Raw genomic sequence first — 26112 nt, forward strand, 5'->3', positions numbered from 1 at the left:
AAGAATGAAATTAACGACACAAAGAAATTAAGAGAAACAAAGAACAAAACAAAGACGGAGTGTTAAAGAAAGAAACAAAGACAGCTCATCAAAAAAAAAAAAAGAAACAAAGAGCGCGATTCAAAGAAAGGACAATAAAAAACTGGGGTAATTAGCTGTCTAATCCTTGGTGGGGATGTGAATCTGAGGTAACCATGGTAATGCGACAACTGGAACATCCTTGGTGGCTTGTTGTAAGTCAAGGAGATCATTTGATACATGAGCGGAGACTGCTAATAGAATCCTACTTATGCAAACTAAATGCTTGAAACTGGGCTGACGTGCATTTTACTTGCAATTTCTGAAGAAACTTGAGTCGATTAAATAGATGCTTGCATGAGGGGACTCTTGAAAAATACTTTGAAGTATATGATGGGGTTTTCTAGAATCACTCTTTTACCCTTTTAGTGTTTTCCGGCTGGCTCAGGGCTTCCTCTGAATCCTCCAGCCAGGCCTGTAAGGAGGCCACCGTGGAGCTGTACCTCTCCCAGTTGGACAGCACCTCCTCCAGCATGCTCCTCACGCTGCGAAGCTCCATGGACAGACTCCGCCACTGAGTCACCACCTCCCGCATGAACCTGCGCACCCCCACCTCGCCCTCATCCACTGGAGGAGAGATACATCAATTTTAATGACAATGACAGGGATATTTCAAAAAAACAGACCCACAGCTGGAACCGTTATTATCTCTGATTCTCTTACTTGCTGCATTTTCAAATACTTTGACATGATATGTGGCCGCTGTTTGGGGAAAGTAACCACCTTAAACTTTAATGCACAGGACAGATGGTACACACAGTACAAACAGACAAAGAGCCCATGTAGGCTGATGGAGCAACATGCACAAATCTATGACCCTGAAAACTCACTTCAAGCAGATGGATTCAATTTGCTTGTGTGTTTTATTTCCTCAGAGTGAACTCTCCAGTCTCAGAAGTCCTGTACCACAAACCACTGCCAGCCAGTGTGCAGCTGATAAATGAATCCACAAAGTACAAATAACCATTTTCAATCAGAAACAACAAGTGCAATGGCCTGGAAAAAAGTACATGTGATGCCTCTCTTCTATCTGTCCATACATCCTTAGTATTAACTCAAACTGATCCAAATGGTCTCTTATCCAGCGTCTCAGAGCCCATGGTGCTTACTACCAGCAGAGCTCCTGCCTGTGTGCTGGTGAGGGGGTATCACATTTGTGGGATCGGCCAATCGAGCCTTCCGATGTCCTGATTTCTCACCACATCTCACTTTCTCTGCTCTGCACACCCTACAGCGACACAACCCCGAAACCAAAAAGTGAGCTCAGTTTGCGCCCAGAGACGAGCAGAAGTGGAGCAGCCCCCAACTAGCAAATGGGGTCGTATTCCCCACTGAGAGCTAAGAGTGGAGGAACCTCATTTAGCTGTCGCCTGCAGACCCCCCCCCCCCCCCCCCCCCCCCAACCACCAGGCTGTAAAACCAGACAGGCGCAGAGTGAGCACCTATGATGAGAAAGCCTCACTGGTTACTGAGCTGTGGACAGTGGATAATAAAGTTGAGATGTAGCACACAATTGTGAGATATTTATACACCGTGGAGGTATCCAATCAGTTTCAAATGAATAACAACATTCAAAGGACAGAATGCAGTTAGTGTTGGCTAACAGGCAATATATATCTAACCCTCTATACCATCAATGATCCAGCCGTAACACTTATATTGAGATATCCTGTGCATTTAATATTTGCTGATGTATTAGACTTGTTTGTGGAACGATCCCAATCGATGAGCAGTGCTGCTTTATTGCATTATTGGGATTTAATAGGATTTGGATGATATTTCATGATCCTTTAATCACAGGACAGACTTTAAGCCGGAAAGAGAGAGAGAGAGAGAGAGAGAGAGAGAGAGAGAGAGAGAGAGAGAGAGAGAGAGAGGGAGAGAGCAGGGAAGACAAAGGGCAGGGTCAGAACTAAACCTGCAGCCACAAGCCTCCATACATGGGGCCCGCTCAACCAAGTCAGCTCTTGGGTGCTGCTAATAAAAACAGATACTGTATGTTCCTATGCAATGTCTGTATATTGAAGGTGTAGATGGACTAATCTTTGTACTAATGTGTCTTGGCATCTGTCTCACAAAGAACAGGGACAGTTCACCCTCAGTCCGTGTCTAAGGACGTTGGAGTGGATATCTCCATCAGCCTAGGTTTCTATGGTTACTGCAGATGATAAGAAGGGCCTATAATGCAATAAGTAATGGACTTGCGTAGCATCATTCTGATCTGACCTTGTGCAGTTTCTGACTGAGTAAGAGAGGACTCCTGAATAAGACGATAATTAAGAGAGCAAATTTCCTAACCAGTAGGTGGATTAAAACGTTTAAAGGTATTTTTAAGAGTTACCCTCAATTTACTATCTACTCACCGGAGCTGTCAGCTGTGACGTAGGCCTCTGCAGACTGTTTCAGGGACTGGAAGAATGCCTCGTAATTTTCAAAGAAATGTTGCTTCTCCACAAACGACTGATAAAAACAAAGATGAGAGAGATGTTATAACATGTGAAGTGACAATAATGACAATAAAATCATAATGGATATACAGCGATATAACCCCATGACTTGTATCTAATAAAACCTAAAATCAAACTTTCCAAACATACAATAACTTTGCATAGTAACTCTGAGGAGATGATTAAGATCATGGATGGAGTGAATCAAACTCTGAGCTTACGACATAGTTGTCGAGCATCAGTTCCACAGACTCCTGTCGGCCATATTTGATGATCCAGGATTTGAGCTTGGTCTCGGCCAGAGAGAGGAAGGCCTGCATGTGGTGTTTGTTCTCCAGGAATTCCATCTTAGCCAAATGGACGCTAGAGGATGTGGAGACAAAGTTTATCCTGAAAAAGACAAAAGAATTAGACCTTCAGCTTGATCGTCAAATTCTGAAAAACAGGATGTGAAATATAATATTCTGGGCTATAATTTTCAGACTTCCAAGAGAAACTGGTGTGTGTCTTTCACACCTCTCAGCCATGTCTTGGAGTTGGTCAGGAGGAACAGGGACTCCATCAACACTTCTGTCCTTATGGATCCTCTGGAAGACCTGCTGGTGACTTTTCAGACTCTTCAACACATCCTGCACGATGTAAAGACAGAAAACATGAGACCACAGAACAACAAACACCCTGAACAAACATATTTGCTGTATTTCTTCATTCCATGTTAACCTTGTGCTGCTCCAGAGCTCTGTGGACGGTCTTTGCTGTCATGTCGTGCGCTTGTTGGACGACGATCTCTTGTCGCAGGGCTCCTTCCGCCTCGTGCAGCCAGGCCCCCACCGTGTCAAGAGGAGCGGGGAGAGACCTGTCCAGCTGCAAATGCCAGTCCAGGAGCTGAAATGTAGGAAACCATCGAGAAGACAAACAGCAGATTATGATTATCCGGTTCATTCGTGGCAGAAAACCCAACCCTCAAACGTGAAAGCACATCTGATGCATTGCCTTTGTGTCATAGTTGATTTAAATTGATTATTAATGAACGAAGGACATAGAAAATGTCCACAGTTGCTCATCTCACCCTGTTGGAGACCCTTTCCCAGGCTTGTTTGACCAGAGCCTGATCCACAGTCAGAATCCCGTCTCTCTGAGTGGACTGTAAGGCTCCCTCCACCGGCTTCCTCCTCATCTCCAACTGGACACGAAGACTCTTGAACAGCTGAAAACAAACATGACAAGACATCAGTTCAGATTTACACAGCTGGATGTTGTCCCTCTTTTTGACTTTTCTGAATTACGTGAAAAGAAAATGGGACCATCCCGCACGCTGTTGAAAATGGAATGTGTCCCGAGGCGTGCTGGAATAAGCCAGATTGACTGACAATATGACGGCTGCCGTCTGGTTACCACAGTGTAGTGCCACCGATTGAGCTAATAATAAGAGCGTCTGTGCCCGTGTGTTCAAACAGCATGCACACACACACACCCATGCACCCAGACACTAACCTGGTACTGTTGAGCGAGATTGCCCTCGGTCTCCTGAGTCTGTATTGCGTCTCTCTCCAGCTGGTCGAGACACATTTTGAGCTCCCTCAGGCTCTTTCGCTGCTCTCGCTAGGAGGTAGGTACAATGGAGGAGTGGCGAGGTGATCGACATGTGGAAAGATGGATATGTTAAAGTGTAAAGGGGGATAGAAAAACAAATAATATGAGAAGATGGAGAGAGAAAGTAATTAACCAAAGAGATGTTTGAGGGATTGATGATAGGACGGAAGGAGGAAGAGGGTGAACGAAGGGGCATAGCATGTACTATTTAACACATTCTCATAATCCTCTGTGTCTCCCTGTGGGACGAAATGTCAAAAAACCCAAAGCTGCCAAAAAAACCTCGGCTTACACTGGGTACTTTGTCTAAGACCCCCTGCTAACATTTCATTGGATTTTAAGTAACCATGACGATAATGCTGTGCCACTCAAAAGCCTGTGCGATAGTTTATTCAGTTTCAGCCTCTGTCTGTTCTGTTTTGTCACTTCCAATTGGCTCCTGTAAAAAGCTGATAGTTTATTCTCTATGACAGCTTACTATTTAAAAGAGATTAAGAGGATTTTGACAGAAGGAAGTTTATTATTTGTCATATTGTACTCAACACTACGACAGAGTATTAAGGCCACTTAAAGGGAGAACAATTATGATTTCAGGAGTAAAGTCATAATTTTATGAGAATAAAGTTGGTAATTTTAGTATCTGTACTTTTTTCTGTAAGACATGATCTATTCAGAAGAAAGAACCAGGCAGACTTGATGGAAGTTGCTTCTTTTGTGGAGGACGAAATGTTTGGCCATGGTCCACTGTGAGATTATTGTTTGGTTGGATTGGATCCAGAAGGAGTGGATAGGTTCTCCTTGCTACTTTAATATCATGGCTGTTTTTCTCTTGTCAAATTACAATCTTACTCTCTTACTAACATGGCTTTTTCTCAATCATGTCTTTAATATTACAACATTATTCTTGCATTGTTAAGAATTTCTTTCATCAATATGGCCCATAATGCTCTGCTGTACATCGCAACTTCTACAAACCAGAGATTCAGTTGCCTTTTATTTTCAAAATGAATACACTTGTTATTTTGTGAAAACAGCCAACTGAACTTCTTTCAGTGAAAGAGAATATTCACGACAAACATTAACACATACACAAGACCCGACAACATAGAACAAAGAGGGTGTGAAACAAAACAACCACAAAAAGCCTAATCAGCGCTGAAAGACACAGTGTGACACAGACATCGATGTGGTTAGTGCAGCTATACGTCGCAGCTCCTGACACAAACTCTATTTGCAAGCTTTCCATCAAATATGCTGTATCAACGCACACTGCCGATGCCCTAGGCTTTCATTGTCATGCTAATGGAACCAGAAGCCATAGCAGTAGTAGGAAACATTAATAAATGGTAATATCACATCTTATTATACTGGACTTCCTTTTGTTATCACGGCCCCGGAACCCTGCGGCAGGAATATCACATCAGGTAAGATAGAGAGCCAACATTAGCATACTGGCTCTATTTTGTGATGGAGACAACTATGTTTAATCTCACCCATACACTGTACAGCACACAGCTGTACTGTAATTCAATAGAGGAGCCACAAAAATAAGGGCTAATCAAATTTATATGGAAACCATGAATGTGCATGGGTGCAAAGTGAATTGGGTTTTGGAAAAATTGATGGAAAACCTGCCCCTGGGACCTTAAGTTACTCTATAACCTACCTCTAACATTTCCTCTATATCGCGAGCGGCAAGACCACGCTGCGGGGCAGAGGCCAGCAAAACAACGACAGGAAAGCAGTCACCACACAGAAACAGCAGACGGAGAAAGTCAAGGAGACACAGCGAGAGAGAGAGATACACAACAAGGAGACACAAAACAAGCAACACACAGCCAGACCTGATTCACATGACGAGTGAAATTACTTAGAGTAGCAGAGAGGTGGACGCTACAGCATCGGGACATTTTAGAAAGCAAGTTACAATTCAGCAGAATTCACATCCCTGTAAATGCACTAACTTTTACTTTAATGGAACATGAGAGAAGCCTCTTCATCTTGCACTCACATTATTTGCAAATACCCAGCTGTGCACACTTCACTGAAACACTGATAAACAAAGAGAAATTGTCATCTATGTACATGGCTGTGGTCTGAAACACTCAATTGACATTTAAAGAGAAAGACAAGACATTTAGGATGCAGACAGGGAGAAGACAGTGACTAACATAAATCTGACAGTTACCTCTTCTTCTGGCTCTCTGTGTGCGTCGCTCTGTCCTTGGTCAGGATGATGCTTCAGGAACTGGGCTACATATGTCATAATGGATTTCTCATCCGGCTTGTCCACATCAACATCTGATGAAGGAACAAAATAATTGCCATCAAAAGTCAAGATTCTGATGCACAAGCGATAAAAATGATACAATAGGGTGAAAACATATAAATATAATATAGACAGTATTGAAATTAATTGACAAATCCAAATAAAGTGACAAATTGAAATAGAGGGGACATGCACAGAACAAGCTATTGCTCAGACAAATAGAGAGGACGGCTGATAATTCTTCTGATCATTCCCAAACAATTCCTCTCCTGAAGGAAAATAATGGGGGATTGAAATACCCGTTTGACTGACATATTTTATTGAGGAACAGCCGAGCGGCACCTTAAAAGAAAACAACCTTCAGCTCTTCAGATCACTGTCACAAGTTTGGTTTGGATGTTCCACCATTCTGAAGCTCATATTCTAATGGACCCCAATTACACTGATGTCAAGCTTGATTTGTCAGAGTTCATTCTGAAGGGCAGGCGTGAAGGAGCACAGATGGTGCTTGGCACTGACACGGGGGTGCACATATGATGCTCTGATAGATATCCACTATTGTATGACTGTATTCCACAGACAACCCCAGCTCTCTGTGATGAGAAGCGCCCGATATATGGGGTAAGTTATGTATTATTATTCGAGTAAAACATGGATCACATTGTTTTCTACTAAATATGTAGGTTAAATAATTTCACATTATTTTATTCAGTAGCACAAAGGTCACGAAGTTGCTTTGTATTAAAGATTAGAGGAAAAAAGTAGAAGGTACTGCAGCGACAAAAGACTGTCAATTAACTTGATCCTGTGGTGCTGTAAGTATGTGGTTGGCCGTGACCCAAGACCTGTTCAACTCCGTTTTCATCAACTTAATGAAGAGGTCTCTAGGAAATATTGTTTACCTTCTGGGTCCAGAAGCTGTGGAATGCCTAACTCCATCTCGGCCAATAAAAAGGCCTCCTGCAGATTTTCACAGTTGGACCTCCTCAGTACACGTTCCATGTCAACGAGATTGGGCCGGAGGGAGTTGATGACTGCGAAGAATGCCAAACCTGTGCGCCAGCTGGGGCCAAAGTCCTTCACCTCGAGGCCCAAGTGTCTAGAAGAGACGGGAGGATCACAAGGTCACAGCGTACAAAAACAACACAGCCTGCAGTACTGAGGATTTGATTTTCATGAAGCAGTGCATTTATCTGATTACTGATGAAGGTAGTTCACATACTTGGTGGCTGTCTGCTGAACCCATCTCAATAAGGCCTTCCTGGCTCCACCCTGAGGAGGGAGGGGTCTCCTTTTGACAGGCGGGCTGGTGGTGTCAGTGCTGCTGGTGGAGCTGTCCAGTGAGGAGGTGCTGCTGGCCTGGAGTGCTGGGAGGCTGCTAGTTAACTCCTCTATCTGTAGGAGTAAGAGGAAGAGTAGGAGTCCAGCAACCACATCTACTAATTTACCAACAGATTTACACCTTGGTTGAATGAGAATACATCTGGTATTGTGTTTGTTTTTGCATCTGATGCACTTCATTGATACCTGGTGCCTAAAAATATAAATCAGTCAACTTGTCATCAAACTGTTATCATCTGCTTTATTGCCATGACCCTCCTAGAAAACCTAATTTCTTTATTCATCATGTTGTAATCTTGTAAGAATAAAACCATTTGTCTTCACTGGCCTGCTCAGTGTGCTGTTTCTGTTGCTTACCCAGAAATAATGCATTCTGTACCTGCGCCTCCATAGAAGTACGATTCAATGGTCAAATAATTAAATATTTATCAACACCCACCCTATATAATCTCAGCCATGTGCAGAAATAATTCAAATATGTGCATCTCTCGGGACAACATCACAGAATGTTTTATTAGACTTCAGCCTTGCCAGCTGGGCAGTTTTTCAAGATGTATTCCTGTGCACGGATGATCTACTTCTAAGTTCCTCTGTTCACAACTCTGTAAACCATAGACATGAATGTGAAATATCAATGATTAAGCTTAGGACATTTCCTTCATTTAAAATCTTTACGTTTGCAGGAATAGCAGATATTTACATGTAGGGATGATGCTACAAGATCTGCCTGGGGAAGCAAATACTCATGTGCAGAGATGATGTTTTGGATGATTGATTTTTTTTATTTTGAACTTCAATTCAATTCACGTCTTGGCTTTTTGGGAGCTGCAAAAACACGTTTTTCATGCCTCCTGCTTCTTGTAGTGTGCGTCTAGTTGTGATTTGTTGATGTCATGTTCACAACATGAACATTTCTTCTGATTGAATCTTTAAAAAGATAACATGGTGAATTATGCTCATTCCATTTGATAATTTGACAAATGGTCCTTGTGTAAATTAAATGACAGCAATGTTACCTGGAAATATAGGATGATGGTCCACACCAACCCCAGAACGATCGATGGTCGTCCGTCAACAATGTCTGTGGAGTTGATGTTGACTAGCTTGATCTGTGTCAAAATACAATATCCACTATTTATCTATCTCATAACAGAACCAAATAATTCCAGATTCCAGTCTATCCACTTAATCTTCACTCTAATCTCATACATATGGATTAAAATACACAATTTCCCTCAATCTGATTATTCAGTCTTGAACATATGTTTACACTAAATGAACAATATGTGTATAATTCTCAGCACTACTGGATGCAGATATTTCTGACCCTATCTATACTAGGTCCTTTAGTGTAGGTGCAGTAATATTATGAACACTGACCGGAGATCCTCTGTAGGCCGACTGGAGGGCAAATAAGAAAAGGAGAAGAGAAAGTGAGACAGAGAGAAAGGGGCTTGTGTGTGTGTTTAGAAGTACTCAAGATGTGTTTGATTGAAGGGGTATGCCTCATTGACTGTGAGATGCCAGATAGGGTAGCACCTCTGAGGTGAGATAACATGTTGGAGTGGTTGGCTGAGAGGCAAGATCTATCACCACAACGCAGGCAACAGGGATTATATCCAACAGAGATGGACAGACACAGAAACCGATAGAGAGCGAGCAAGGGAGGGAGAGATGAGCAAAAAAAAAAAGGTCTGTACCTTGTGATATGATGAAGTATTCTATATTATCACACAGAGGGTTATATTACTGAGGCACTGCCGCACAACAGGTCACAACATGGTAATGCATGCCACTCGGCATAGGTAAGCAAGCATGGAGGGAGAGATTGGGGGCAGGCGAGGGCAGCGTGGGGAAGCGTGAGATAGTGACTGATTAGAATACTCGCAATACAAGGTTTTTATAAGAAACCACAGCAGGTTACCCTGGAAATTCAACACGGGTGTGAGGCTGGAATGGTTAGCAGGAATGTTTTTGAGTTATGAATACACACACGTGCATCTGTGCAACAGCATGCAAGAAGACCAAACTGTTGTAGTTATGTTATATTACATTTCATTTAGCTGACGCTTTTATCCAGAGCGACTTACAATAAGTGCATCAACCATTATATATGTTGGTAGCAACAACGTGTTTGAATATATATTAATAAATATCAATCAATATCGATTTGTGAAAAATAAACACAAAGCTATTGTGATGACGGATCAGTTGTTTCAATACTGCAGTGGGCCTGAGAGCTCAACGTATTCCAAATTTAAGAAAACACATGCAATTAGAGAGAAACATTTGACAACATGTGTGTGCCAAATAGAAAACGCTGCGAACACTCACAAGTCAAATACTGGCAACACAACAGAAGTGTTTCCAGGGGACACTAAAAACTGATGAACATGTCTGGGAAACTAGACATGTTGGGGCCATGGTTTGTGACTTAACATTATCTTTGTGCTGATTATTAGCCTGCCAGTTAAAGTAATGTAATGAGTAATTGAGATATTTTTGTTAATCGCAGCCTTTGGTGACATTATAGTTGAGGGTTTCATATATTACAGGCTTTCAACAGTTCACAAATATGATTTATGAAACGGTAAACATGATTATGCCAGCACACACTACACACTTTCTATGAAATGGATACAAGAGATAAACCTGTATCAGGTAAAATTAGATTAGGCCTCAAAAGCAGAATGTAAATATGGTTTCGACATGCATCTGATCTACACACAGCACATATTTACATTTAATTTTCTACACATTCATATTTACACAGTGACACACACACACACACACACACAGACACACACACACACACACACACACACACACACACACACAGACATACACAGCAGAGTGCCCACTGACGTCTCATCTCCAGACTACAGATTACTGGTGCAGGATTTACGGTTTTAACCCTGTCACACCCGAAGAAGACAAATCAATGTCCCTGCAGACACCAGCTCATGCTTATGGCTTTATTTATGTATATCCAAAGACGAGTCGGGTTGGGATGCAATTCTGCCACAGAGACTGGTATAGGAAGCTGCTATCTATCGTTGGTATTTATCTAAGGTTAAGACAACAGAAAGAAGAATGTAGAAGAAGTGTGGTGTGAAACAATGGAAGTATATTGGATATTTTGATATCGAAATCATCAAAAATACAACAAATGTTATCACAATAAGAGAGCGATGTTGAGAGGTGGAAAGAGAGAGCGGCTTGGAGGGAGGGGAAACAGGTTACACAAGGTCAGGATTTAATGTTCGCACCCACAAGGCAGCAGCTGAGCAGGGAGAGCAGCAGCCGGGGTGAAAGGGAAAACATAAAAAGGAGGCGCTGATATCTCACCTTCCTACCCTCAAGGAAGTTGAGAGCTGTGCCGATGTTGGCGACCCAGTGGATCCTCTTTATTTTCTTCCCCTGCTCACATGGCTGGAAGGGAAATGGAGAACAATGAAGGTGGAAAGAAAGAAACACAGACACAGAGAGGGGGAAGAAATAGATAGTGTGGATTAAATAAAACAGTGGTATTGAAAAGTGATTATTTGTATTTGTAAGTATTAAATTTCACACATGTATGGAAATTAAGACCCTAACAAGTACAGTAAAGACACTACCAGTACATGCACATAAAGCAAAAGGGAAAAGAGAAAATATAGATTTAGAAATAAAATGAGGAAGGTCCTATCAGACCTGTGTTTAACTATAAACAGCAGGATCAATAGGACGCAGAGTGTTTAGACCTTAGGCAATATTGGAAAAGTAAAATCCTCAAGCTGTGTGTGCCTTTGTCTGTGCCGTGTGTGGATTTGTGAACTCTGAACTGTCCTGGTTAATCTGGGCTTTCCAATCCAATTCAAACATCCTAATAAAGACCGATCGATAAGCATTTCCATGTAATTGCAGCTTGTTTCACATGCCCGCAATAGGCTCTGTAGCTCTTTTAAGAATCGCCAAGAATGCTTGTGGTGGCAGCACTGACAGAAACAATTTTTAAAAAACACTGACTGAGTTTCAGCTCAATGTGATCAAGTCAAAAAAACTTAATTCAGAGAGATCAGAGGATATGAGGAGTTTGGAATCTGTGGGCAGATCACATGCTGAAGAAACGATCACGAGACTCACCAGCTTCTTTCCAGAGAGGACTTCCAGCAGAGCCAGCAGCATCACGCCATCCTTGATGTCCTCAAACAGGTCTTTCACCACCAGAGGAGGGACACGCTGTGTGGGAAAACAAATACACCTATAGGCTTTATTTGCAATTATTTTGACCCTGGAGAAAATGTAAATAAAAGCAAAAGTGTAAATGATGTGCAGAGCAGTAAAACATGTAAAAATACAAGTATGTTTTTTGACATTTAAAGATGGAGAGCTTTGGTGCTACAAGAAAACAAAATTCTGCAACTGCTCTAGATAGACATCTATAATCCTTTACCTGGGGGTTGACTTTGGTCAGACTAGTTACATATATTCACTGTTTACATAAATGTTGCATGCTATAAACTCCTGGAATGCAAAGCCCTGGGATTTAGGTCTTAATAGCTCTTGCAATGTACATGAAACTATGGTGCAAGTCCTCCTCTAAGGACACACTGCATAAATAAACCAGAGTACAATCAATATATTCCACTCCCAGACATTAATTCAAACTTGTGAAGCATAGATAAAGAAATCCTGTACATGAGAAATGTTCTTGAAGCCCCGAAAGAGTTTGGCGGTGCCGTGTCTCACTGACAGAGTTGGCCATAAGCAGAGGCTCAGCAGACTCTGAATGGGGGGGGGCTTCAAATCCTAAAATATGCTGATGATTTCAAACTGTATCCTTCTCACTGACTTCATCCCTGACCTGACACAGACTTCCAGACTCGGGGAAATCCACATATCTCTGTTTCTCGCCGACGCCACATCAAGGATTTCTCTTAAAGCGCAGTCACATGCTGAGGCTGAGGAGAGGTTTAGAGAGGGGGGTGGGGGGGTGCATTCAGATGAGCGGGCCATTCACAGGGAGATTAGCGGCAAAAGGAGTGAGGGAGAAAGCGAGAAGAGGGGCAGAAGCTGGGGTGTGTGTGCACGAGGGTGTCCATGTTAGCACGTGTGTGTGTGTGTGTGTGTGTGTGTGTGTGTGTGTGTGTGTGTGTGTGTGTGTGTGGTGAGAGAGGCAGAAATGTACAACCCCCAACATATGAGAGAGGGGTATAATCGAGTAGAAAGAGTGGCAGCGAGACAGATGATAGAAGGCAGAGAGAGAACGGGACACCAACCTCACATCTTTCAAAATTAATTAGCAAATACAGCAGCTCTCCTCACTAATTCCTCTTCTAATGTCATTTCATGGCTCTGGATATTAGAATATTCAGAAAGCACTCGTGGCCCATATCATAGAGTGACAGAGGAAACACTTACAAAGACCCCTTCAAAGGGATGAATTATACCACAAGCTAATTGAAGTTAAATTCACCTATTTGTTCATTATAATCCGAGAGCTAATGAGGAAATTTCTGACTAATTACAAAATAAGAAAGTAATATCCATTTCCTCTGCTCAGCCACATGAGCTAAAAAAAATAAATCAAGGGCATAATGAGCTAATTGCTTATGACTGTCAGGGTAATAATTGATTGTGAGCAAAGGAGTTTGGGGATATTGGTTTGTCTCTGCTCTTGTGTTATTCTCTGGTGCACTTGACTCAGTGGATTCCTAAAGATCAACAACATGAAAGACAGAGGGAGGGGCAGAGGATTGAAGGACTTCATTTTGAATAAGACAATAGATCCAGTTTAAAGGAACAATTGATATTAGAAGCCTATTATCCAAATCTTGTGAAGGTAAATTATTGCTATTGGGTGTTGAGGTTGAATGTGATTCTCAGCGTAAAGAGCTTTGTATGGTCATTAAGACATAAGACTATAGAAATGCAGGAAATTCCACTCATTCCATTGAGGGGGCCATGATTGTTTAAGGCAAATTTCCTGGTTTATCCAATAGATTGAATATTATATTGAATATAACGCCTCAGAGTACAGTTGAATTTATTGTGCATGAAGTATGCCATCTACCCCCCCCCCCCCCCGCATACACACACACACACACACACCAACACCACCACCACCACCACCACCACCACCACAAAAAGAGGGAGTAGTAGGGGGAGCAGGGAGAGTAAACACTGAAAGTGGAGCAGGGAGCTTCACTTTACTGCTGCAGTAATCTCTAAGAACACTTGGTTCACTGATTACTGCACTAAAGCTGTTTGCTTGGAAAACGCCTCAGAGACGATGAGACCTCTGCCGTTCACACCGGCCACTTCCTAATTAAGCTTTAACCTTCTCAGAAAGGATTTGTCAAAATGGAAACTTGGGGTCCGCTCACTAAGCCCCCCCCCTCACCGTCCACCCTCTCACATGTCACTCTTGTGCACTGCCGAGTTCAACTTGAAAGCTTGTTATTTACTTGGAAACTGAATTTTTTTTTTAATCGGAGGCAAGCGATGCTGCTGAAAGCATCTGGCCGAAGGACTGCAGTTGAAAGTGACCCAGCTGACTGACACTGGCACATTCACAGAAATGTGATGCATGTGTGTTGTCCTTATAATTGAGCAATTGGAAATGAAAATTGCAACAAAAGAAAGAACCAGCAAAAAAGTAGCAACCTAAAGCTCTCTTACAGTTTTTATCTTCGGTCTGTAACTGGTGACTTAATCTGGTGAACCTCTCAGAGTAATTAGAGCTATTAATCTTCTGTATAAATTACTGGCTCCGATACATCCTCTCTCATAGAAACTCTTCTTCAGAGCTCATAAGACTTCTTTTGTTATACCTGTGGAGTGGAAAAGTGAGGGGGAGGGGAGCGACGGAGAATGGAATCCTTTCGCCGCGTCTCAACTCACCTAACGATTTATCACATACCTTTAGGCACTGTATTAAAGACCTGTGATAACTGGAGTGGCCTAATCATCTGCATAGCCAAGGGCATCATCCATCCCTCCGAGAGCAAACCAAACCAACTGTTAAAGCTTCTTCCCTCCCTCCATCCCTCTGTCTCGCTCTCTCACAGTTTTTTTTTAAGTATCTTTAAATGGCTCTTTGTACACTGTCTATAAATGTCAGTCAAGATGCTGGTTTATCTTTAATAGCCTGCAGAACGATATCATCAAGAAATGCATCTCCTTATTACCACGGATCCTCCACACCAACTGAATTGACTTTTGACCCTCTGCTCATCAAAAAGCTCTCCGCTGTGACGGCCGAGACATTTTTGAAGACAAATACGGGCCAATCACTGTCACTATGGTAACGTCAGGCATCAGGTGAAAGAGTAAGCCGTTTTGCGATGGGCGAGGAGGAGAGCAACTTATTTGATCAACTAGGTAGAGAGAGGAGCACGGGGCACAAACATGGTTATCTTTTCTGATGGAACTGTGATGGTATCGCTAATCTATTGATTAGGGGAATTGGTTCGTTTCAGGGAATTTAAATGGAATTGAAATGACATTTGCAGGATCTTTGTCAAAGTGGGTTATTTGTCTTTGTGCGACATAGATAGAGCTTTAGTTACAGAACTGTAGTGTTGCTAATATGCTTATTTTCTTTGTTTGCTGAGAGTTAGCTAAGAAAATCGTTTCCCCTTTTTCTTCTTTAGATAGCTTAGCATTAAAACATAAGAAAATGGGGAAACATTAGCGTGTTTCTGTCCAAATGTAAGAACGTCCACTAAGTAGCAGCACTGAAGCCCATTATATACATTTTAAAATAAGCAAATATTTTGTAAAAGGTTAAACTAGATTTTTGTGAATCCCTCCGACTTGTCGTCGTCCTCCCCACTTCACTCAAACCCTGTCATACTCACTAACCATGAAATAACAAAATCACCCACACTGCTCTACTCTATTGCGTCAAAATGACTTGATAAATAAACTATGTGCTTATCTTATCGTTGTATTAAAAATTCAAGGTATTCAGATATCGGGCCATGTGTTATTTTCTGCTGGCACGGCCATGAGACATGATATTTAACGTTACGTCAAGGTTTATTCCCCTCAGAGTGCTTTTCAAATGAATTTTCTGCTCCATGTCACCGCGGATCAAGGCCTCCACAGCTGTCATAATCACGCAGGAAACCTTAAGAGGACCGTCACAAATTGAACTCAGGCTTAATTGTGTTGCACCATGCCGTATTTGCCTTGTCTACCCTTTCCTGACACACTTTTCAGGCAGTAATTGGTTAACGTGAGGAGCCTAATCCAGGATAATACAATAATTACACCCATACGTTGGCCCCTCGGCAGCGGCTGCATGGAGTGGGATTGTTTATTGTAAGTTACAGATATTCTCTTGTCCAGGCTCTTTAAGGAGGTAAATGAATGACAGTCTTTAACTAAAAATGTTATCCTGTGCAATCTAAATGGGCTCATATTGAGATAGAGGGCTTATAGATTACTAAATCTTAAATTAGTGACAGCAGCTCGCAGGAAAAAAGATTTACAATGTATTAAATGCTGCAATGTGAAAGTGATAATTAGAGTGAGAGTAAATCCTTGCTACAAGCTGTTTGAGATTGGAGGAATAAAAAGGAATATGAAAAGCATGTGAGTGAGAATGACTGTGTGTGTGTGTGTGTGTGTGTGTGTGTGTGTGTGTGTGTGTGTGTGTGTGTGGTCTTAGCTGGCACAGTCAGTCCCATGACCAGCTCCACAGTGTGTTTTAGAAATGGAGCAAATGTCACAGCGAGCACTGTGGAAGCAGTGATTCAATAGTGGAAAAGCATGGAGATGTGGGAAGTTTTCAATTCATGAACACCAGCACTAGTATTTGTATAAAGGGGCAACACAATGGCTGGCAGTGTTGATGGGAATTAACAAAACTCTCTTACCTTTGCCAAGTGGGAATTGATCCATTTCGTGAACGTCCTCTTCTGCACTGCCTCCTGCTCATCTGTAAATCAGAGCCCAGAGCATCACTATCAGTCACATGCAACGATAAACAAAGCGGGGGATTAAAAATACAATCTTCCCATTGTGTATTGTTTTTGAGAGTCGACTGGCTGTGCAGAGCTGGATGGCGACTCTAATTAACTTTGATATTGTTAACTTTCTGTTTTATGTGTCTGAATGCAGCCGCATCAAATCACACCTTACACTGAAGAAGATATTTGACATTTGAAGATGGCATTTTCACTGGCTGGACTCTAAATGTGGACAGAAAATCCTGCTCTGAGAAATGCGCTTTAGATGAGAGAAGGGCAGTGGTTCCACGACATGTACCTCTAATGATCTATGTGAGGCTTTTATTCATTTCTGACTGCAGTTCAAGCAGCATTCAATGCTGATGCTAAATAAAAGCCAACCTAACCCTGATTGAACTTTTAGAGTAGCATATAGGGAAGGACATTGTTTGTGGAGGCTACATGTGCTGCATGAAGTCCTTTAAACAAACACAATCAATAGAATAGATGCTGCTCATGCATCAAAAAAAGCCACTTCACTTAAATGAGAACAAGACAATAACCAAGCCTTATCTGTCATGTGTGCACAGCAAACAATACATGCATATAAACACAAACATTATAGGGATGGTAATGCAACGATTTAGAAGCAACTAGGGCTGTGATGATTCTGTAACAGAGACCAAAACCATGATACAAACATTCACCATCAAATATCGCAATACAGGAAGATTGAAAACCAATTTATTGAGCTCTAATTACTTTGTATTGTTGTTGATGTGAGGCGACAGTGCTAAACCACCCCACCATCATGCCTTAATCATACAATCATTATCATATTTAAAGTTATAGCAAACATTTATTTTATTTCATTGTCTTCCAACTGCACGTGTGAAAAAAAAAAAGGAAACCAAAATGCGTGTTTGGAGAATAATTCCATCATTTCAAACAACTGATGTCCCTGTTGCAATTCATCCTCCCTGAAAACAAAATTGGACTTCTGTCACAGGTAAATAATTAATTTGCTACTGTCACTCATGTCCCATTATAACATGCACAACACAGATGTGTAGTCTACCTGGGACTCTGCAGTGACAGTGCTTTTTTTCTGCACCATCTGCCCCACAGAGCAATATCCTTGAGATAAGCAATGAGTTATCAGCAAGAGAGGACGTCTGACACAGAGCTTTCTTCTACTTAATGAAATATGCTGAAGGTTTGATTACACTCAAGTTGGTTAGTGTGTCACTAGGTGGTGTGTGTGTGTGTGTGCGTGTGTGTGTGTGTGTGTGGGATAGTGGGTCGTTCATACATAATGCAGATACATTCATGCATAGTCATACGTGCAACTGAGCAGGTCCCCCTTCTATGAATTAATCTTATGATTGGGTCTGGGAGTAATCAAATATTGATGGGTGGTAATATTGGGTGAGAATGAGAAAGTCTTCGCCTCCTGAATCCAGCAGCAGGGACGTGTGACGGAGAACATGTCTGCATGTACGTGATGCCAGCCTCCCAGTCTCAGGGACGAGGTGACTTTGAACTCTGCGCACACGCACACACACACACACACACACACACACACACACACACACACACACACACACAGACGCTCACATTCTTTCAATATCACAAAGGGAAACAGCCGTCCTCAGCAGCCAGGCATCGCAGCAGCATTTTACCACACTTGATTAACTCCTTGGCGAGTGTTGGCCTTTGTAATCGTTAGTTTCATCCGCAGCCCCTGAATTCTCCCTTTGCCCCCCCAGCAGTAAAAGTGACAGAGTGAAATATCAGAAAAATCTTGTTTTTCAAGTCAGAGGCTGATGAAGGAAAGAAGTACATGCACAAACTCCTTGCAAACAAGCTGGAAAAGAACCATTCTGTTTATATTGTGGTATCCTCTAGTCTAATCTAATCTCATCTATCAGACAGTGAGACACGCAGTGGAGCAGGCAGACCAAAAGCTGGATGTGAAATACAGATGTGCAGGCAGGCACACAACCACAGAGTCAGACAGGGAGATAAGAAATCAAACATTTTGACAGTCTGCCTGCTGTGGCGTGACACATGCAGTGAGCTGCTACTTCTTTCCTGGATACGCTTTCTTCACCTGCTGTACACACACACACACACACACACAACCACACACACACACACAGTTACACGCACAGATAGACGCATATCCTGCCAAGGAGGAAACGCCCCCTTTGAATTTTGGCCCAGTTCGCTTAAAACACAACACACCCACTGCCCAAAAAAATCTGCCCCGCAGGGTACACTTGAGGGAAACTGCACTGCAAAAGGCACACTCCCATACAGTAGGCACGTACGATCCATGCTGCAGTGCCACTCTAAATCAGACACGCACGCACGTACCCTCAACAAATGCAAAATTACACACACATTGCACTTTCCTTCTTTTTCCTCACACTCTCTGTCTCTCCGAGTAAAACACACTGTGCCACTCACCGCGGAGGTAGTGGAAGTACCCCGTCACCAGGTTGAGGGATGTGTTCTTTTTAGGGGACGCTTCGCCTCCTGCTCGTCGTGCCATCTTGTGCCCCAGAATATGCCTCGGTTCCCGCCAGTTTTCATGGGGACGTTGAGAAGACATCCACGACAACTTCCAGGAGAGGCTACACTTGCCCTTGCTCCTGTCCTTGCTGCCTCTCCCCCCTTTTTTGGAGGGGAGGGGGGATGTTTTTAAAGGTCTCCCTGGAGCCCTTGGACCTCCCGAGATGACAACGGTGGAACTGTTGCTCAGAGGCAAAGCAGGGAGGAAGGTTCACCCTCTTGTGCTCCTCTCGTCTTTTACGTCTTTGCTGTCCTCTGTCCTGTCCTGCAGTAACAGGCTGCAGATTCTGTCACACTCAGTGTTTTTTTTCCTGCCTGTTAAGCAGCTTGGGAGTGTGATGCGAGTGTACGCGTGATGTAAAGACTGTTTGTGTGTGTGTGAGTGTGTGTGTGTCTGTGCGTGAGAGAGAGCAGTGCTGTGCCGGCTTGTCTCAGCATCAATCTTTCTTGCTTCGTCCCTTTCGCCCTCTCTCTCTCTCTCCTCTCACACACTCTACCTCGGTCTTTCCCTCCCACGTTCTCTCTCTCTCTTAATTTCTCACTGTAGGCTGCGGGAACAATCCTTCCCTCCACTGGTCAGCCAATCAGAGTGCGTGGGAATGAGTGATGTCACAGCAGCCCCATCCTGGTGGGGAGAGGGAGAACTGAGTGGTGGTGGGTGGGTTTAAGGGGACCGTTTAGCAGGTTAGGAGGGGAGGATGTGGAAGCTGTACTCTGACAGCGTCACACACACACACGCACGCTCAAACACAGCATCAGGACAGACGTGAAGGAATCTCCTATGTATTGCTGGCACTCTAATACCCCTCCTCTCTCTCATTCACACAGATGCCATGCAGGGCTAGGAGGCGTGCAGCTTTTATACTTCATCAAGCCTGCAGGGGAGCAGACTATCACTGGCAGTCGTCCTGTCTGATCTGCTGCTATGCCCTTTTCAAAAAGGATCTCGTACAGTGCACTTGTCTGTTTGTTTTCTCCCCGGGGGAAGAAGAACTGAATACAACAGTATACAATAGAGGTACATAGAATGTCTGAGGTGAGGTACAGCATGTATTATACATAGTACATGCAGCAGGTTCTGAGTTTAGTGTTGATATAGTCTGGAACAACAAAAACATGTGCGAAAACTTGACAGTATTATTCGTCAAAATCGTATCTATTCAGAAATCTCTGTTTACCTGTCTGTATGTGGTTCGCATATCTCAAGAACCTCAAATCATATCAGTTTCACATTTGGCATGTGTATCGGTAAGGAACCAAGGAAGTGCCATGTTAAATTTGGTGCAATTTGGACACACAATACCCCAGTTCAGGGTTCTGCGTACTGGTATTGTTAATTAAAGATCGAAAGGGACAATTTAGATCCTGCATAAACTGTAGGAGCTACTATTGGTGATACTAAGAATTAGCTCAGGAAGAAACCTGTGTTAAAGGGACACAATGAGCCCAATCCCATCCACTGCTGCAGTAAAATTAGAGAAGAAATCTGGTATATATCTTGATTTATGTTTGACCTGTTCTCTCTTTTGTTCAGTTTGTCCTTATTTCCTCATACTGTGTAAATAATTTCTCAAACACACACACACACATAAATATACAGGCAGTGCGAGCTCTGGCAATATTAAAAGCACTGGGCTCCTCTTTGAATCCATATTCAGAGAGTTTCCTGGAAAGCAATATCCATGCAGAGGTCTTATATCAGCCTTAAGGATGAAAGGACCATTCATCATTTGTGTGATTTTCTCTTTTGTTCTTTGGGTTCCCCCCATAAGGGATTTTAATTATGAAAGCCATCAATAACCAATGGCAGCTGTCATCCGCTATCTGTCTGCTGATAATCACAGCGCTGACACTCCTCCCTTTAACAGCCCCAAAACCGGCCGTCACAGTGCCTTCATGAGCCTATTCCACGGTCCTGCCTTTGAAATGAGCTTCTGTCAGCGTCCACTTTACATTTCTGCACTGTTACTGCGAGTGTGCCTGTGAGTTCAGGTATCATAGATGGACTGATACGAGCCAAAAGAAATACTCATGCAATCCTGTGTTTCATATTTACACATACCTTGCCTGCCTGCCTGCCTTCCTTCAGCAGCTTACAACAGTGGAAAGCAGAATCCAGTGAGGCATTCACATGGCAAACACTCAGAATCCCTATTCAATAATATTACTGCGAGAAAAGAAAGAAAGAGCCAAACAAAAGAGCGATAATCTTTTGTTCTTCACACAGTGCGGCTCCGACCACACACTGTCAGAGAGAGCTCCACTTCAGCTCCTGAGTGTGAAGGAACTATCCAAGGTGCTGAAGCTGTCAACGAGCATCCTTTACGCTGTCATTCTGAGTTAATACAGTGAATGAATAATGAAACAGCAGAAAATAAAGAGCATTTACAGCCATGGTAAAAGTTTAAATGGTTTACTGAAATGGAATAAAATGTTGTTGGACGTTTCGGAAAATTCTGCCAAATAGCAGCCGTGGAGCAGACAATGGGAGAAGCGGAACTTCCCTGGAGAGCAAAACTGTTAGGAAGAAACAACCCCGGGACAAAATCAAAACATGATGGTGAGGATTCTTGGGACTTTATTAGGCTTCACCATGGGAGTTGAAAGAAAGGGAGGGTGAGCAGGTGCGTACAGACACACACACACACACACAGACGCAGAGTGGGAGAGAGGGAATACTACTACTACTAATACCCTGAATGGAGACTGAGAATGAAAATCATTTTCACATTCACTGTACATGCGAGAATAAAGCAACAGACTCCTTCAGGCTGCAGATCTCTGGAGTGTTCCAGTCTATCCGAGAGAGAGAGAGAGAGAGAGAGAGAGAGAGTGAGAGACGGGGGAAGTGTTGAGGGTTAAAACAGACCTCAGCTGGTCTGGATCCCTTATGGAGCTCCTGGCAACCCTACAAAACACCCGATCCCTCTCTGAGGTTGTGGAGGTTGGACGCGGGTCAGGGCCCGGCGCTCACACAGGTATGTCTGCGGGCTGCGGGGCTTTGTGAGAAGAGGAGGAACAGCCTCTTTTCAGCCATTACAGGAAAAACAAACAGCCTCCTGGAGGGTAAAAAAACGCTGCTTCTGCTCATATCATAATGTATTCACCCTACAGATATTTGGGTTTGCTTTCCAAGGAGCCGAGAAGACTGCTTGCTATCTAGTCTTATGTTAATATTGTAGATGCACAGCGCCACCTAGTGGATAAGAGACGATTCAATTCAAAGTTCATTTTGTGTTTGGTGTGAAGAAACAATCTACAGAAGAGCCAAAACAAGACAGGACATGACAGGACAGTAAAAATGAAAAAGCTCGGCATAAGCTCTGCGTTTTAAATTGCAGCCTCCCCGATGACCCGGCTCTGCACTCGAGCATCTCTGATCTCTCTTAATCTATTAATGACTCCACAACTCACCAGCCGCGATTATGGTCCCCGAGATACGGACAAGCACTCCTCCTGCAAACTGTTCAAGGTTACACACTCTGCTGTCAGGTAATAATTCAGTAATGCATCAATCCAATTATATCATCTTAATATTATTCAAGCTGGAAAGTGGATATTTAAATTCACAGAGCAGGCCAGTATGAATTGCTCAAGGGAGAATCAGAGGCAGTGTTTTTACCATTCTGCTATCCAAGAGGTTTCACCAAAATGCATCTTCTTCTGCAGCCCAACATTAATGGAGCATGCCTGTTAAAGCTATCGTGCACTAAAGGGACAGCTTTGTTGTGTGATACCCCGTAATCTCTCCACACACACACACACACACACACACACACACACACACACACACACACACAGAAAATGATTGAACAGGTTTTTGTGGCTTTTCTGCCCCTTCACTTCTCCCAATAGCATCCTTATCCACTTCCTGATTCCAGCTCTTGTCTTTCACCCCCAACAATTCCTAATTTAAAAAGCCCCTCTTCATTGCACTTCCACTGGATTACTTTAGCCCTCACACTCAATAACATCCTCTACAACACCCGCAGCATCTCCACTCAGCCCTCTCATGCCCATTCAACCTCTCCATTCGCCATCCCAATTCATTTACAGCACATTTTTTACCAGTGTCGGTCTAAGTGCTGAGACGGAAGTCCAAATGCCAGTCCATTAGCATAGCTAATTACATTTCAGCAATAATGACACCACATTAAAGAGAGTAAGAAGGGGGAACAAGTCAAAGTGATTATCAAAACAACCCATTTCCCTTTTCAAGCACCCTCACTCCCTTTTCAGCGGCAGATGTGCAGAGAAGGCGCCGTGTCGTTGACATAAATGTCCAAATATGACGCCCTGAACAGTGTTCATTCAAGCCAGACCACTGATACAGTAATTTAAGCAATTTCAGCACCTGCAGTACTGACACACGAGGCAAACACACATAAAAAGCAATGAAGTGAGATGAGTGAATTAAAGTAAAAAAGTAAAGTTGTTGTGATATTCTGGTAAACATTTAAACAGATATATTATACTTTTAATTATTTTCTGACAGAGATGAAACATTATCCTGTGGTGCATTGGTGTTTCTAGATTTGAGCTATTATCTGCTTTCTAATTTCCAAAGGCTCCATTATTATGGCAAATACATTCAGCGGAACAAAACCAGATTTTAACAGACAGAACATGCAGCTAATACAAAGCATCTACTCCACTGGATGCACCGGGGGTCATATCGAAACAGCATTCAGTGCCACTAAGAGTATTAAAAAGACTCAATTAGGCTTTGAAAAAATATTTGCAGCTTTATGTTTCCCTGCTGCTCTCCCCCATGAATGTGTGTGAAATGATTGGGTGTGTGTGTGTGTGATGCTTTAGGTGTGAGTGGGAGTGCAGGAGTGGGTCAGACAGTCTAAGCTCTTTATCCAGCTTCAGTGGCCCGCCACACATTACAGGGACGAGTAAAGTGAAAGCACTGGCGTCAGCAGACTAAATAAATCACTGTGGCCAGAGCAGTAAATTCAGTTATAAGTCTTTTCTTTTGCTGTGAAATAAAAACACAGACTGGAACAGAGCCAGAACCATCTTCAAAATCCTGTCGCACACAGACACTTAAGTGTATTTATGCTCATCCAGCAGGGGTCATTTTATGTCTTACTAAATGTGAATTGAAAGAAATTATTTTTGCAGCTTTGGCAGATGTTTGCCTTTTGTTTTTCTCATCCACCAGCCGTCCAGTTAAAATGCCACTCTGTATAGTTATTATTGTTTCCCATAAAATTTCCTACATATCTGAATGTTCACTCTTTCTTCTCAAACATTCTTGAATTTATTAAAAAGAAGGAAGCCAGGGCTTTGTTGTGCCAGGTGGCAGGTTGTGTTTGTGTTATGGAGCGTCACAGTGAGAAAGGGCCCTGAGGGACAGGGGTCAGTGTGTGACACAATGGGAAATAACATTTCATAGATACTTGCATTGCTTTTGATGTTCAGAGAAGTCAATGAAGAAGGGATGATGGATTCATTACTCTCAAGGAATATGGGGAAATAAATGAGAAAACAGCAGAGGAAGTAAAAACTTTCCAAAGATCATGAAAGGTTCAGAAAAACCTTTATCTGTAAGAGGCAGATTATTAGATGATACCTCCTGCTCTGTTAACCTCAGGTCAAGCACAAACCTTGTTTGGTATTAATTAAAATAAGAGGCGTGAAAGTTGCCTCTGATCACCGTCTGGACAAACAGTCTGGATCAAACTAAACTATGGTTTACTACTTTTTGATATTTCTGACTTTTGGACCAATTGCAGGAAGTTGAGACAGCAACATTAATTTTGCAAACTCTAACTAGTGTCAAGTATGACTACTGAAGGTAACATAATGATATTAAAGTGGCAATAAAAAAACTAAATAAACCAGTTCAATCATTTTATCAATTCAAAAGGAAAGACTGCTCCTGGCTGAAATGACAACACGCTGATGTCAGACATGCGTCTACAAACCAATCAATGTCAAGTATAAGTAAACACAACCCGTCAGACAGAAGTCTTTAGTACGCTCCCTACAATGTAAAAAAGACAAGAACCTTGGTTTGCACTTCCACGTGTGAAAGCCTCGACCCATCTGGTGCTCCAAGCAGATTAAATAAAAACTGCGAATTACCCCTTTCCCTCTTAACTTGGCCATATGCTGAAATCATCACATTATGTGGCCAGGTGACCTCAGAGTTCAGACCATCACAATCTGACCTCTAAAGTCCCTTCATGTGCTAAATGGACGGCCAGAGGCAGAATTTTCCACCGTCCAATCACATCTTGACAGGTGAAAGAAAAAGGGACAGAGGTTTCTGTGGGTGAAAGATAAGAGACTGCACGAGACTCTAAAGTATTACAGACAGAGGCTGAATGTGTCTCGGGGTCACAAGCTCAGGTGTCAGGGTTTTAACTGTGAGCACATTGTTCTGCACGTCCATCAAAACTATCTGATGCTTCAATCTGACAGACAGGATCAGGGATGGTACAGAGGCACTGAAGGAACTGTATCATAGAATCAGTCTGGCCTGAAGATGTAATACTCTACAATGAATGGAACGGTTTACACAGGGTCAATGGAACCATGTAATGCAGAATCCTGTAAATACTCCTTTAATTACATCTATTACGAGGATGGCACTCAGTAGAGTAGAGGGCATACCTCCACCAAGGCCCAACAGTCCTATTAAATCCAGTCAAGCTTCACCAAATTACACAAACTCATCGATATCAGTCCCCTGAATGTTTTCAGATTTTTTAAATTAGTTTTGGGGAAATCCGTTCAGCTGATTTTGTAGGAACAAGCTACCTAACAAACTAACGGACAGGAGTGAAAACATAACCCCTAAGGTGGTGTAAAAAACAAAAGCAACACAGAATTTATCAAGTGAAGCTTATTTGAG

General features: G+C 42.6%; 1 protein-coding gene across 15 annotated transcripts in view; it reads right to left on the bottom strand.

Annotated features, from left to right (window-relative positions):
* syne1a (spectrin repeat containing, nuclear envelope 1a) overlaps positions 1-26112 on the bottom strand; it is a 114633-nt gene that overhangs the window by 84125 nt on the left and 4396 nt on the right. For 7 of the 15 annotated variants that reach the window (XM_069515125.1, XM_069515120.1, XM_069515130.1 and 4 more), the window contains exons 1-17: positions 19140-19704; positions 16596-16657; positions 11854-11949; positions 11077-11160; positions 9109-9129; positions 8745-8837; positions 7610-7782; positions 7290-7486; positions 6307-6419; positions 5785-5823; positions 4020-4127; positions 3595-3732; positions 3246-3410; positions 3042-3154; positions 2747-2915; positions 2442-2538; positions 440-645 (exon numbers count right to left, since the gene is read on the bottom strand). In XM_069515125.1, the coding sequence (XP_069371226.1) occupies positions 440-645; positions 2442-2538; positions 2747-2915; positions 3042-3154; positions 3246-3410; positions 3595-3732; positions 4020-4127; positions 5785-5823; positions 6307-6419; positions 7290-7486; positions 7610-7782; positions 8745-8837; positions 9109-9129; positions 11077-11160; positions 11854-11949; positions 16596-16657; positions 19140-19284 (2019 nt within the window). In that variant the 5' untranslated portion in view covers positions 19285-19704. Of the gene's footprint in view, positions 1-439; positions 646-2441; positions 2539-2746; positions 2916-3041; positions 3155-3245; positions 3411-3594; positions 3733-4019; positions 4128-5784; positions 5824-6306; positions 6420-7289; positions 7487-7609; positions 7783-8744; positions 8838-9108; positions 9130-11076; positions 11161-11853; positions 11950-16595; positions 16658-19139; positions 19708-26112 lie in introns of those variants that run through there. The other 8 variants (XM_069515135.1, XM_069515134.1, XM_069515121.1 and 5 more) reach the window with 6 other exon arrangements.

This window comes from Paralichthys olivaceus, chromosome 19 (genome assembly GCF_024713975.1).
Source record: "Paralichthys olivaceus isolate ysfri-2021 chromosome 19, ASM2471397v2, whole genome shotgun sequence".
Taxonomy (NCBI): domain Eukaryota; kingdom Metazoa; phylum Chordata; class Actinopteri; order Pleuronectiformes; family Paralichthyidae; genus Paralichthys; species Paralichthys olivaceus.